This window comes from Alexandromys fortis, unplaced genomic scaffold (genome assembly GCF_014885135.2).
Source record: "Alexandromys fortis isolate MF-2015 unplaced genomic scaffold, M_Fortis_MF-2015_v1.1 scaffold_44, whole genome shotgun sequence".
In the NCBI taxonomy this organism is placed as follows: Eukaryota; Metazoa; Chordata; class Mammalia; order Rodentia; family Cricetidae; genus Alexandromys; species Alexandromys fortis.
In genome coordinates, this window is record NW_026067921.1 from 10813394 (window position 1) to 10827948 (window position 14555).

Here is a 14555-nt window from a genome sequence, read left to right on the forward strand (position 1 = left end):
GACATTACTTTGCATGTTAAATTTAAAAATTAATTTTAGGAAGGTAGCTCGATGGTTAAGAATGCTTCATGGGACTGGAGAGATGGCTCAGCAGTTAAGAGCACTGGCTGAGCCAGGTGGGGGTGGTGTACACCTTTAATCCCAGCACTCGGGAGGCAGAGACAGCTGGATGGATTTCTGAGTTCAAAGCCAGCCTAGGCTACAGAGTGAGTTCCAGGACAGGCACCAAAGCTACACAGAGAAACCCTGTCTCGCCTTTAATCCAAGCACCCAGGAGGCAGAGGCAATGAATCTCTGTGAGTTCTAGGTCAGCCTAAACTACAACAGCTAGTTCCAGGACAGGCTCCAAAGCTACAGAGAAACCCTGTCTTGAAAAATCAAAAATAAATAAGTAAAATTTCACACACATAAAGTAATATTGTGTGCTTCCTGTTCTTCCAGAGGACTCAGGTTTGGTTCCCAGCACCCACCCCAGGAAGCGCTAGGAGACCTGACACTCTCCTACAGGCCAAAGGCTCTCCCGATTGTTGCTGATACCACACCTAGCACTATTTCCACACTAAGGGGGGAAGAAAGAAACTTTTTCTTGTGTATTCACACCAACACTTCTGATACCAAATTGTGGGCAGGGCTCTCCACAACAAGCAATTCTCCAGTGCTTTGCAGACACTCTTTGGGTTGCCCTGCAATTCAGTCCTGGCATGCATACTTGGACTTACAAAAGTTAAGAGAGTGGTTCCACCTGACTTCAGACAGCTTCTTCTGCCTCAGTTTCTCTTCTAACTGACCTGTCAGACACTGGAGTTCCCACAACCCTCTTCCCAGGGTTATTAACTTTTAGAAGAACTTGAAAACCTCTTCTGCTTACTTGATTACTGAACTTTAACAAAGGGAATCAATTCAGAAACAGCCAGATGGGAGAAAAACAGAGAGTAAGATATGAGGGGAGGGTGTAGTTTCCATGCCACCCAACTAACACCTTCCATATGGTCACCCACTCTGATGTTCACCTCGGATCAACACAAGAAAGAAAAATGAAAGGGAGCTGGGACTAGGTGGTGGCAGAGTATGTGCATGAAGCCCCAGCACTACATAAACCAGGAGTGGTAGAGGCAAGAAGATCCAAAAACTTGAGCTTTTCCTCAGTATAGCCTGGAATGGGTGGGAGAGAGTGAGACAGAGTAGAGGTGGGGAGAAGAGAGGAGAGGAGAAAGGAGTGGAGAGGAGAAAGAACTTCCAGAAACCAAGAACAGAATGTGGGAATTCAAAGTTGTCGTATCTGTAAAAGATACTAAAGACTTCCGTAGCAATAATGTGCCAGGATATTGGTGCCAAGTGATAGGAAGATCTTGGGAATCTATGCAAATACAAGGGAAAGTGGCAGATAAGTGTTAAAAGGAGCATATGGCCTAAATCAGGCACATAAAATAACTTCTCAGCTGTCAGTGATGACCCAGGAACACCATCTGACAGTCACTGAAATTGGACCCTGATGACAACCCAATACGAAATAGATTAAAAGCAATGCAGGGTCCTGAAAGCCATCAGAATAAATGCCAGAAGAGAACCACTCATAAAATCCTGGCATACTCAACCCTACAAGTGCACTTATCCATCATGTGTCCTGCCCCTTCAGCTACATAAGAGTTTCGAAGTTAAGCCAATCAGTGGATCCCAAATGCCAGACTCAGGCCAATCACGAACTGAACCTCTCAGGATCATAGAGAAGGGGCTTTTCCAGACACAAATTCCCAGGCCTCCCCAGATGCTAATTAAGTACTTCTCCAAGGTGGACCCCACACAATGACCTGCTTTAAAAAAGTAGGGATTCTTCTTCTAGCTTCTTCTCCTAAAAGGATTTAAAAAGGGTCTTCTATTTAAAAACAAAAACTCAAGTCCAGCAAGGTGGCACTTACTGAAACTGAGGCAAGATTATGAGTTTCCAGCCAGAATGGACAAGACAGTGAGAATAAATAAACACACAAATGAATGAATGAATAAATAAATAAATAAATAAATAAATAAATAAATGCAGCAAAAATACGCAAACTGAAAAGAAACCCTGAGAGGAAGTACTAAGAATGCACAGATGAAGGTGGCTGGGAATAGAGCTCAAGGTAGGCATGCCTGTCCAGCAACGGCTCTGCGCTCATTTCCAAGAATAAGAAAAATAGATAAAGATAAGTCCTATATGTAAAAAATGTCTAGGAAAATAACAGCTGGCCTCCAGGCAAGGAGTCCCTCAAAGACCTAGACAAAAGCAGACTTCCCCCATTAACTATTTGCTCGAGTTTCCCATTTATCCTTCCCTTTATAAACCAAGGCCTGCTGCTGCAGGGAAACACGCGGGCGTTCAGAAGTAGGTGGAGAGCGGAAAGAGAGAGCCCACTCAGAGCGAGCAATCGTACACACCTGCTGATCCTCAAGAAGCCAGCGCCTTCCTCACTCTACCCATTTCCATCCACACTACTATTTGATCAGCCTAATTCATACTCTTTAATCTGCCACACTACAAAACTGGATTTCAACTAATCCACCTTCTGTAAAATAAAAATTAAAAAAAAAAAAAGTGGGATAGCCAGGCAGTGGTGGTGCACCCCTTTAATCCCAGCACTTGCAAGGCAGAGGCAGGCAGCTCGGTGTGTTCAAGGTCAGCTTGGTCTACAAAGCTAGTTCCAGGTTAGCTAGGACTGTAGCAGGAGACACCCTGCCTCAGGGGTGGGGGTGTTTTTGTTTGTTTTTAATTAAAAAGCAGTGGGAACAGAAAGTTTCCTGAGGGATAAGCACCAATTCAGAGTCAAGCCTGCCATAAGGTCTGATTTCTCAGCTTTGTTTCAGTGTGCCTAAAAGAAACATACCAGCTTCTATGAGACTAGAGGTTTAGAGGCAATGAGTCACTGTGGAATGGAGGTAACCTGAGTCTAAAGTAGAATGTCTACATCAATTCAGATGAAAAACCAAAACAAACGCATGAAGGCCAAAACTTTGATCTCCTGGCTCCTAGGCCAATGAGCTCTGCCACTCTGCTTCCCAGGGGCAGTATTAATAAACTGGATTTCACTAACTGAGGCAGATTCTCCAAATACCTGTCTATTGTGCAAGGCTGACATCACAGGACCACCCAAAGCAGATCACTTCCTACACTATCAGCTCAGTGAGAGAAGAAATGCTGCTCTAAGTCCTCATCACCTTTACGTGCACATCACAAACTTCAGCACCTGTCACCAAGTCTCCTGACCTGAGTCAGTCCCTGAGACCCACAAGGCAGGACAGAACTGACACCCCTGTTGTTCATTCTCTCCCCCACCCTCTCAAACACACAACACCTAAAAATGAAACCAAAATTTCATTAAGTTTACTACAAGTTGCTTGACTTCCTAATTTAAAAAAATAAAAGCCAACTGAAACTACTGTTCATTTTTGAACCATTAAAGCTAAGTGAGACAAACATATTAGTTTATCATATTAAGTCTCACTAAAAGTAAGTGAAACCCCACAACACTCCATCTGCATTAGAAGCTCACAAGTGATTCAAACATAAAAACAAAAAGCATGTCACTCTACCATGAGAGGAAGTAGCAACAGAAAGTGGGTATGCATCCATTCCCAGTAGTACTTAAAAGACTATATCCACAAGACTTGAGTCGCTAGAAGCCCACAGTGTCCCAATCCTGCAATCCCAATGCTTGGGAGGCTGAGGAAGAAGAATCACAAGTTTGAGCTCAACCTGGGTTATGTCACATGTTTCCAAAAAAAAAAAATAAAAATCAACTTCATTGAGTCATTAAAAAAGTACTGTCCACCGATCACCAAAGCCCCCAGCCAGCCAGCCTAACGAGCACAGATGTGCTCCAGCCAGTTTCCCACCCCACCTGACCATTAGTTTAAACTCTTCACTGACACAACTAAAGTTTACCAGGTTAATAGTACTGAAAGGAACTTGTAGCAGCACTCAACTCCCTAAAAAAACTAATGCTAACAGAAGCATAAACACCAACAGTGGTGGTGCTCACCTTTAATCCCAGCACTCGGGAGCAGAGGCCAGCCTGGTCTACAAGAGCTAGTTCCAGGAAACCCTGTCTTGAAGAAAAAAAAAAAAAACCCAACAGTGACAGATACTACTTAACTCCTACTTAGAATATGAACGCTATTTAATCCCCAATTCTGCCTGCTTTAGCATTTATTTTCATCCGTTTCCATCACAGGAAGACTTGGAAAGAGTGGACTAATTCATAGGATGTCAAAACAGCCTAACTCTTGGTCCTAAGAACCAAACCTCAGCCTCTCATTCCATGCATTTATTCAGTACTGTCAGCTACTGATCTCACCAGGATACAGGAGCAATTACTACCCCTACTGCCTGCTCCTTTACCATCCTTAACCACACGTTATGTAATAACTCATGTTCAGTCCATAGCATTTGTGTGTGAGACTGAACTTAAAGACACTGAAGAACTACCGTAAAAACACTGGAGAACAATCATCACTGGAAACCCCACAGCTCTGCATTTGTCATTTCTCTGCTGGAAACACTTCCCTTGTGGTTGGCTCTTTATGTCCAACAGATTTCAGTGCAAACGCCAACTGAGAGAATTCTTTCCTAAACACACTATTTAAAGGAATCGCCTCTCTCTTGCTCCCAACCACCCTGTTGTAGTCCACCATGTGAATACACTCCATTACATGCTTATTTATTCCCTTCTTTACTGTCTGACTCCTCCATGAGCCATAGGATAAAAACCCAATGCCCAGATAGAGCTTGAACAAAAACTAAATGTTCAATAAAAAAAAAAAAAAGTATCACAAAGCCTGGCATAGGGGCACTTGCCCACATTCCCAGCTCTCAGGAGGTAAAGGCAGAAGGACTGCCACAAGTTTGAGGACAGCCTGACCAATCAACATAGTGCTTCACAGTGAGACCTGTGGGGGGGGGGGGGGGGGGGGGGGAAGGGAAGACGGGGGGGGGGTGGGGCGGGGGGGGGGGGGGGGGGGGGGGGGGGGGGGGGGGGGGGGGGAGGGGGGGGGGGGGGGGGGGGGGGGGGGGGTTAGGGTGGAATATAATTACTATTTATTTAGTTCCGTGGCAGCACTACTAACTAGAGCAAGAGGGATGCTTCATTTTCACTGAAAAATCTCAGAAAGTGTTCAAGATACAAGAATAACTTTGTGTTCCTTTACTGATCTTGATTGAAAACTCCCATGCATAACCGCTGGGAAATGGGCAATGTCAAACCTACAGGGAAAAGTATCCTTATTCTACTTCTGTGCACATGACTCCTCGAAAAGATTTTCCAGCTACCCTATACTTCTGAATGGTAAACAAGGGTATCTTAAGTAGCTCAGCAACAGGGATGCTTTTGTTTGTCCTACGTAAAATAAGCACATACAGAAGGAAGCAACTCAAAAGCCACCTGTGTGGTGCATGCTGGTAATCACAGCACTGAGGTGGAGGCAGGAGAATGGGAAGTCTGAGGTCACAGGAGTTTGAAGACAACCTGGTCACAGGAGACTCTGTCTTAAAAACAGAAAAGTCAAGCAAGTCAACATCAACAGGCTACTCTGCCCCCACTCAAATCTCAAAAGAAACACACTTCTTAGTGCAGAAGTCTAAAATATATTTAAGTATAATGAACTCAATTTTAGAAACAATCTTCTACAGGCTATACTTCAAAGAAATGTCCACAAAGCTACCTGGGAGGAAATTTACACTTCACAACAAACGGGCAGCGAGAATGCTATGGAAACAGCAAGCTAAGGTCATTCACTCTGAAGACTGACCAAGGGTCCTTTCCCCTTCCGAGAGGGTTGTGGAGTCCCGCACTCCTCCAGCCTTCCACACCATGCAGTAAGGAAGCTACTTACACATCTGCTTGCAACAGGCACAGAAGACTGAAGAACACGCCTCATTCTACCGCTGTCATGTGCGCCTGCCTGAGGAGGTGCGCAAACACCAAATTTCAGAGCTAAAGGTAACTAGGTCAGTGAAGCCAGAGAAGACAGCCTTTTCTAAGTAGCCACTAAGGGGATGACCAAACCTCACCTATGGAACATCTGCAGACACGTTCTGTCTCAGCTAAAGGAAAGTCTAGCATAGTATTCAGAGACTCAGAGCGGGGAGATTTCACAGGTTCAAGAATAAGATCGGATATGACAGAAACATGTAATTACTCGAGCTGCATTCTGCCCACCTGCATCACTGCTAGTATCCCAACTCAAAACACAGAAATCTGTGTTCATATTTCCCTCAACATGAGTAACAAGATAGCTCTATAAAGCTTGTGTCAGCTTATTGCCCACTTCCTCCATAAGGATACTCCAGAACCAACCATCTTTCCTCCAATCTAGAAAGTGCACACAGCCACTGGCATCACAGTTGGTTTTTTTTAAATACTAGTGAGAGAGAGAACTATTCCTCACTGAAAAACGACTTCTACCATCAGCCATTTCTGACCCTCAGATCAGCCCAGAGCACAGGACCTGAATGCTCTCACTCAAAAACACACCTTTGACTACTCAGTGTTCCAATTTCTGCACCCTTCCAAAAGGCAGAAGAAAGCAGCACCTCAGTTTTCTATCAATACCTGTTTCTTTCTCTTTCCTGCAAGAGAGCTCTCCACCCTCCTTTGCAGACTTCTTACAAAGCAGTTTCTAGTGCCACTGGAAACTATTACTCTCCAAGAAAATAAAACTTCACTTAGCAGAAGAGCTTCAGAGAGCAATTTGCCACTGGTTGATTTTTCATCCCAGACAAGGCCTCTAAACCGGACACAAATCTGCTGCTGGTAACTCACCCACCCACCCACCCTCTTCAGTGTGGTCAGGGTGTGCAGCAGCCCATGCCCGGTACAGACTGCTCAAATCACTGAATTTTAAATGCCATACAACAAATACTCCTAAGCACACAGCAATCATACACACCAAATGAAGTCACACAACCACAACAGCAGCAACCAGCAAGTCATGCAACAGCACCTAATCTTTTCTCAACTCAATTACAGTCAGCTTCCACTGTCCTATAATTTGTGGTCATGCATTACCAGCCCCACCCTTCATGCTAGAAAGTAATACCCCGGAGTCCTAGAGTCCTGGAGTCAGGCCCCACAGCACAGTTTATACTAGCTTGTGTTGTGGCAGGCAGACCTGGGTTCAAGTTTCGCCTCTGCCTCTATTTACTAATAAAAAAGGTACCTGGGTAAGTGAGCCTCTCTGAGCCTCAGATTAGAAATCTGCTTACTAGATGATACAGATGAAATGCAGAGAGAGCCCAGCTGAAGACGTGAGTGACCACTGATAATATAGTATCCACAGGGGAAATAAAGTGGGCACAATCACCGCAGAGAATCCAGATACCCTGGAGGCTGCCAACACTGTTGGAAGCAAAAATAGGTTCAGCTTCCTACAACTCCCCTCCTACAAAAGGGCCGCCTTTAAGAAAAAGTCAAGCCTTAGTAAGAAAACTAAAAAATCCACTGCAGGCCACCAAAACCACGCCGGACAGCTAAGCGATACTCTGTTCCTGTAATGAAGAGAAGACCAGTGTGAATGAAAAGGGTAATGAAAGAGGAAGCACTTCAGGAAAATTCTTTCAAGAGTCAAAATTTCAGAGAGAAAACATGGACCTTGGGAATTCCCTATTCATTAGGTCTAATGAATTCTGACTGTCTGAACATAGAAAAGGCAATAAGGCAATACTGCATACCCCAAGAAATCTCAGCTGTCAGCTGAGATTTATCTAAGAAATGAAGACATTAGCATTCTAGGAATCTGGAGATTGAATTTACACACATAAGCTGCCCAGTACTTGGGTCTGAGAGTGGCACATGTTTGCATACATACTTGGGTGTATGTTAGGGAACATGTGCCTGAGTGCTCATGCAGAGGCCATGTAAGGCTACTGGAACATAGGAGAACATCTCTATCTTCCTCTCTCACTCTTCACTTCATTCCCTGGATAACAGGTTACAGGAACCGGAACGGCCATGTCCAGCTTGAATGTGGATTTTAAAAGATTTGAGCCCAGGTCCCCATGTTTGCACAGCAAGCCCTTTTATCCATTGAGCCACCTTTTCAGGTCCCCCTAAAGAAAATAATAACTCTGTGAAAGACAACAGGACAGCAAACAGATTGTTTAAAGACTGGCTCTTTGAGGAAAAAATATCTTCCACTCTGGAGGGAAAAATTGGAGTTATGATATGAAAAGCAATCTAAAACAGTACAGTCATCTCAATCAGAAAACCTGTTGTTAGGAAACAAGAAAAGTCATAGCTCAATGGGGGGTAAAAAACAGATCATATAAAAAAAACAGATTTGTGCTACAAAATGAGCGTGGGAGTGAGGGTGATAGAATTCAAAATTCATAATGAAGAAAGTGAAGGTACGCAAGTGGGCAGGATCTGTACAGGTTAGAGTCCTACACAGGGAATCTGAACATCTGGTTACTGGCTCCAATCCAAACTGCCATGTGCCCTTAAGGCAAGGCACTGGCCTTCTTTAAAACAAGTCTCCTTACCCTTAGGAAGTGAGGAAATACTAATTAGCATAAGATCCCTGCCAGCCTAAGGCAAAAGTATGCAAAGATCAGGAGCTTTCAGGCCTTACAAACTGGACACCAGAGAGAAAGTTGAGAAAACTTTGTGTAAGTAACTGAGAGTCAGTGGAAACAGAAAAACTTCATGACAGCTAAGCACTCCTGGGGTTCCAGGAAAGAAAAGATGTCAGGATCTCGGAAAACAGCGAACTGATCGGCATAAGTCAAAATGGACCGAAAGAGGGGGATGGGAAGAACTACCCACGAACTATCTCCGTTAATGTATCAGTAACAGATCTGCTTCTGGTAAACAACCAGGGGCTCCGAAAGCCGCGACCACGAGAATCACTGTGACCGAACCCATGACAGGGTAACCAGAAGGCAAAAGTCAAGGGAAGTTCGTGCGGGGTTCTGCCAGGTGAAGATTCGGAGTGGGTGGAGAGTGAGGAAGGGGCAGAGGAAAGGCGAACTGAGACCATGCAGGCTGACGGAAGGGGAAGGAGTCAATGCCTGACTCCCGCTCCAAGGCGACAGAGGGGTCCGGGTCTGGGGCCCCGCTCTCACCATCTTGACGATGCCCCGCTGCACGGTGGGGACCGCGGGTCCCCCGGAGGAGCCGCCGCTCTGCGCGGAGGAGGCCATGTGTGGAGCTGGAAGGGCAGCGAGTGGGGCGGCCTGCCGGGCTGGAGGTGTCAGGATAGGTGTCGGCGCTGGGGAGAGGTTGCCGCGACGAGGAGTAGGCAGGCAGGCGACAGGCTACCGACGGCGGACTGGATGGAGGCGCCAGGCGCACACTAAAGCAGCAGCGGGACTGAGAGCAAAAGAGGAGACGCGATCTCCGCCGCCGCCACACGTTCTACTCGCCGCGCAAGCGTGCCAGAGCGCCACCGCCCTCCGGCCAATTAGCGTCCAGAACCCGCCGGACCTCAAGCCAATAGGCACGCTGTTCGTGAAGCCCCGCCCCTTGGTTCCAAAAAGGGTGGGGAGCTCCAGGAAGCGCTGAAAGAGCTGATTTGCGGTGACGGGCGAACTACGGGGCGGGACTTCCGGGGAGGTCTGAGACAGTGGTGTCGGGAGGTGTAGTGGGAAGGAAAGGACACGTCAGCATCTGGCCGTGGGGCGCGGGGAGCCATGGGAGCACCGAAGGCGGGGCCGGTCGCGCCCTCCTGCCTGGCCCCGCCCCCGACCCCGACCCGCCCCTCCGGCGGCAGAGCGGGCACGTGAAATAGCTGCACGCCCGGTCTGAGCACCAGGCCTCCGGTCCTGGAGCCTGGGAGTCTCCGTGCAGGCTGCTCTCGGAGCTCCGGCGTTTCCCCTCTGCAGAGTAGAGGCGACTTTGGAAAGTCGCAGTCATTGGGCAACCTGCTGATGTTGGTCTTGACTCGGAAAGCGGCCGCGGATCTTTACCACTGGGGTAAAGTGAGCTCTGCTAATGTTTGTTGATGGAAGTAATAGCGGAGCGACGCGTCCTGTTCACGCGGAGAATGACCTCGTTTTCTGATTTCCTTGCTGCTCCAGCTGAGCTTGGAAAAGCCTTGGGATGTGCCATCCCAGAACTGGGCAGAAAACCCCTTACCTCACTCCTGTCCTCAACAATTTAGGTAACAATATTGAAGTGGGACAGGAAAGTCATATCCAATTGGATGTTTAGGGAGAATTTATATTCTTGGAGTACCCCTTTGTAGAGCATAGGTCTTTGTATGTATTATTTAATAATGAAACCTGGCCTTACGCTAAAGATACTTCTTCACTATAACTTTTTAAAAGAAGTTGTGTATTCACCGGTTCCTCACATCAGAATCAAGTTTTGAGGTTAGCATCTTTGTTTATCTCTAAAGTCTAGTGTTCCTGATCATGAGTGCACCCTGTTCAAAAACGCAAAGCGGTCTTTACTAGTACACTCCACCGGATTATATACTTTATCAGTATTGATGAGGGCTTGGCCAGTGTCCTGTTCTCTTAACTCCGGATCCTCATCCCTAGTGAATTTGACCTATGTAGCAGTTTAGCCACCCTCCAGAATATTTGAAATAGTATAAATTTATAGTTGAAACTGTAATTCCAAACATCTCATTTTCTGATCATAATTACTGTTCTTCTTCCATACTCATCCACTTAATTCTCTTTTGACTTGTATTAATTTTCTATTTCGTCACAACCATTGATCATGCAAGTCAATACTAACAACCAAATTGTATGGCGCAGAAGCATGCACAAAATACACTGCTACGTACTTTTCCCCTACAGTATGTAATTTAGTCCTTGGGACAAGCCTACAAGGTGCATACAATCTGTTTCTTCAAAGGAGGGCATTGATGTTTTGTCTGTTTTAAAGTGAACAGGGACCTCAAGATGGCTCCACAGGTACAGGTGTTTGCATGCAAGCCTGTTGACCTGAGTTCAATCCCTAGGACTTACACGGTGGAATGAGAAAAGCAACTCTTGCAAGTTGTTCTCTGATCCTTCATGCAAACTGTGACATGCACGTGCACACACAAACACACCACGCACATACATAAAGAAATGTAATTTTTAATTTTTTTAAAAAGATTTATTTGTTTATTTTGTATACAGTGTTATATCTTCATATATGCCTACAGGCAAGAACAGGGCACTAAACCTCATCACAGATCATTGTGAGCCACCATGTGGTTGCTGGAAATTGAACTCAGGACCTTTTAGTAGAGCAGCCAGTGCTCTTAACCTCTGAGCCATCTCTCCAGCCCTTTTCTAAAATCTTTTTTTTTTTTAAGAGCATGTCCTGGAACTAGCTCTTGTAGACCATGCTGGCCTCGAACTCACAGAGATCTGCCTGCCTCTGCTTCCCAAGTGCTGGGATTAAAGGTGCACCACTGCCTGGCTTAAATTTTTTTTATTAAGCAATGCTAGGCCAGGATTTTAAGGGATGGAGTCAAGATGTGACTAGAAGTGTCGACCACATGTAGTCTGATCTCAGGTATTTGCCTGCTTCTCCAGTAGACAAACATACCTCCTCATCCTCTGCTTGCTTTTATAGAATCCAGAACCCAGACAAAGATGTTAATTCTCCAATCAACCTCCATGGGAAAAACACCACTCTGTGTGAGCCTTCTGTCTCCTTTCTTCAGTCTACCCTCAATGTCATTCAGCCCTCTGCACCATTGCCCCTTGTTCTTACTGTGATGCATTTTCCAGTCATGCCAATCCCTCAACTTCAGAACAAAATTCAGCTCCTTAGCACAGCACACCTGGCCCCGAACTACTTCTCAGACATTTATTCCCCCCTTTCTTTTATGGTTCTAGTGTTTATTTATTTATAGTCTAGATCTAGACCCCACAAAGTCTAGATCGGACTGTCTAGAACTTTCCGCAGTAATGAAAATGTTCTCGTTGTGCTCTGTCCAGCATGGTAGCCACCAGCCGGCTGTAGCTAATGAGCACTGGAGATGTTGCAAGTGCAACCGAGGAAGTGAATTGTTAATGTTATTTCATTTTAATTAATTTAGCTCACATTGCTTGTAACCATTGTGTCACACACTGCCCAACTGGGTCATAAAATTTTAGTCTTGCTGTTGTGTCTGTTACCAGGATCTTTTATGTAAGTTTTTAAAGGGTTTATATATGCCTCGTGTACCCATACCTGATTAAAGTGCATAATGGCACACAGATACATGCAGGCAAAACACCAAAGCACATAAAATAAAAATATATCATTTAAAAAAAACTTTTGTGCTGGGCGGTGGTGGCGCACGCCTTTTATCCCAGCACTCGGGAGCCAGAGGCAGGCGGATCTCTGGGAGTTCGAGACCAGCCTGGTCTACAGAGCAAGTTCCAGGACAGGCTCCAAAGCCACAGAGAAACCCTGTCTCGAAAAACCTAAATAAATAAATAAATAAATAAGCTACAGAGAAACCCTGTCTCGGAAAAAAAAAAAAAAAAAGTTCGTTCTGGAGAGGTAGCTCAGAGGTTAAGAGCACTGACTCAAAGGACCTGAGTTAAATTTCCCAGCACCCACATGGCAGCTTACAACTGTCTATAACTCCAATTCCAGGGAATCTGATACCCACTTCTGGCCTCCATTGACACTGAACTTAACATGGTAGACATATATACAAGGAAAACAACCAAACAAGTAAACAATAAAATAAAAGCCTAAAAAAATTAACTGCATAATGGTATAAATCACCTTTTTTCTTCTTAAAATGGTTTGTGAGATGGGGTCTCCCCAAGTGTCTCAGAATAGCCCCAAACTATCAACTTTCCTGCCTCAGCCTCCTGAGACCTGGGATTGCAGGTATGTAATAGCACTTTCTGCTTTAAAGCAAATTTCTAAGGAACCAGTCCAAAGATTTTACTTTATAACATTAGAAGTGGAACTCAAATCCTGTTTTGCAAAAAATAAGGAAGGAGAGGGAACGACCAGCCTACAAATCACAATCCCAGAGAACCTAGACAACAATGAGGACCCTAAGAGAGACATACATAGATCTAATCTACAAGGGAAGTAGAAAAAGACAAGATCTACTGAGTAAACTAGGAGCATGGGGACCTTGGGAGAGGGCTGAAGAGGAAGAGGAAGGGAGAGGCAGGGAGGGGAGCGGGGAGCGAGGGAGAGGGAGAGAGAGAGACAGAGAGAAAGAGAAAGCCAGGCATGATGGCTCATGCATCTCTAGTCCCAGCACTGGGAAACTGAAACAGGAGGATTTATACAAGTTAGAGGCCAACTTGGTCTACGTGGCAAATGCCAGGTCAGTCAGGGTTCCATAGCAAGACTCTGTCTCAATAAATAAATAAATAAATAAATAAATAAATAAATAAATTTTAAAAATCCAACCAAACAAAAATAGACAATTTATCCTATTCTTTGAGATATAAATATTTTGCAAGCCTTGTGGTGCAATTCTTTACTAACCCAAGGAAGATACGTTGCCTTATCTTTTTTTTTTTTTTCAAGGTCTGATCATTTATTTGTTACCCTTACAGACTTATTTTTGACTGGACTCAGACTTAGAAGAAGCTCTCAGCGAGGACAGCCTTCGCCTCTTGGCAATCTGTTCCTGGCGCTTTTCTTTGGCTTCCTTCATTCTCTTGGCCAAAAGTTTAGCATATTCTGCAGCCTCCTCCTTGTTTTTCTTTGTTCGTTGCTTCTTCAGAGCAATACGCCAGCGTTTGTGTTGCAGAACACGTGGGGTCACAAGACGCTGAATCTTGGGTGCCTTGGTCCTGGGCTTCTTACCTTCTTTGTTTAAAGGCTTTCTGACAACGTACTGGCGGACATCATCTTCTTTAGAAAGATTAAAAAGCTTACGGATTCTACTAACTCTTTTAGGTCCCAACCGACGAGGCACAGTAGTATCTGTCAGTCCAGGAATATCCTTCTCTCCTTTTTTTACAATAACCAAGTTGAGAACACTCAGATTGGCATCCACAATGCAACCTCAGACAGATTTGCGCTTTCTCTCTCCGGTTCTCCTTGGTCTATAACAAGAATGCCCCTTACTCAACAGCAGGCGCACTCTGCCATGGGTCAGGACACCTTGTTTCATGGGAAAACCTTGTTTGTCATTCCGCCACTGATTCGGACCACGTAACCCTTCCACTCTTCACCCAGGGCATCGGCAGCCACTTCCGTGGCCATGCGCTTCTCATAGAAGGTCCGAAGCTTGCGTTCATCGTCCACTTCGATGAGTTTTTGGCAGCCGCTGGCTGGGAAGGAGATATTCAGCTTCATCTTCGCACAGCCGACCGCCTAGGAGGCACCACGAAAAAGAGGACGATGCCTTATCTTAATTATCACGTGAAGGATTCATGGAGGTATAAAACTCGTCTATATGAGTTGAGTCATGGTCACAAAACTTGGCTGGTCAACTTTGAAGCTAGTCTTTCTGCTACTTGGTGGCAAATTCAACCTTTGTTTCATCCCTCTGAATGGCATTCAACCTTGGTGGTCTGTAGTCTTGTACAATTATATAGTTTTACTCCTGCTGCAGCTGTTGGCTTTGAGCACTGTTGAGTTTTCACTGTAGCCTGCCTGCCATCCAGATTTCTA

General features: G+C 45.2%; 1 protein-coding gene and 1 pseudogene across 1 annotated transcript in view; both read right to left on the bottom strand.

Moving 5' to 3' along the window:
* Snd1 (staphylococcal nuclease and tudor domain containing 1) overlaps window positions 1-9402 on the bottom strand; it is a 399970-nt gene extending 390568 nt beyond the window's left edge. Inside the window, exon 1 of the mRNA XM_050141445.1 lies at window positions 9092-9402. Within this exon, the coding sequence (XP_049997402.1) occupies window positions 9092-9169 (78 nt within the window). The 5' untranslated portion in view covers window positions 9170-9402. The remainder of the gene's footprint in view (window positions 1-9091) is intronic.
* Window positions 9403-13491: 4089 nt separating this feature from the next.
* On the bottom strand, window positions 13492-14258 carry LOC126501142 (40S ribosomal protein S6-like; annotated as a pseudogene).
* Window positions 14259-14555: the final 297 nt, after the last annotated feature.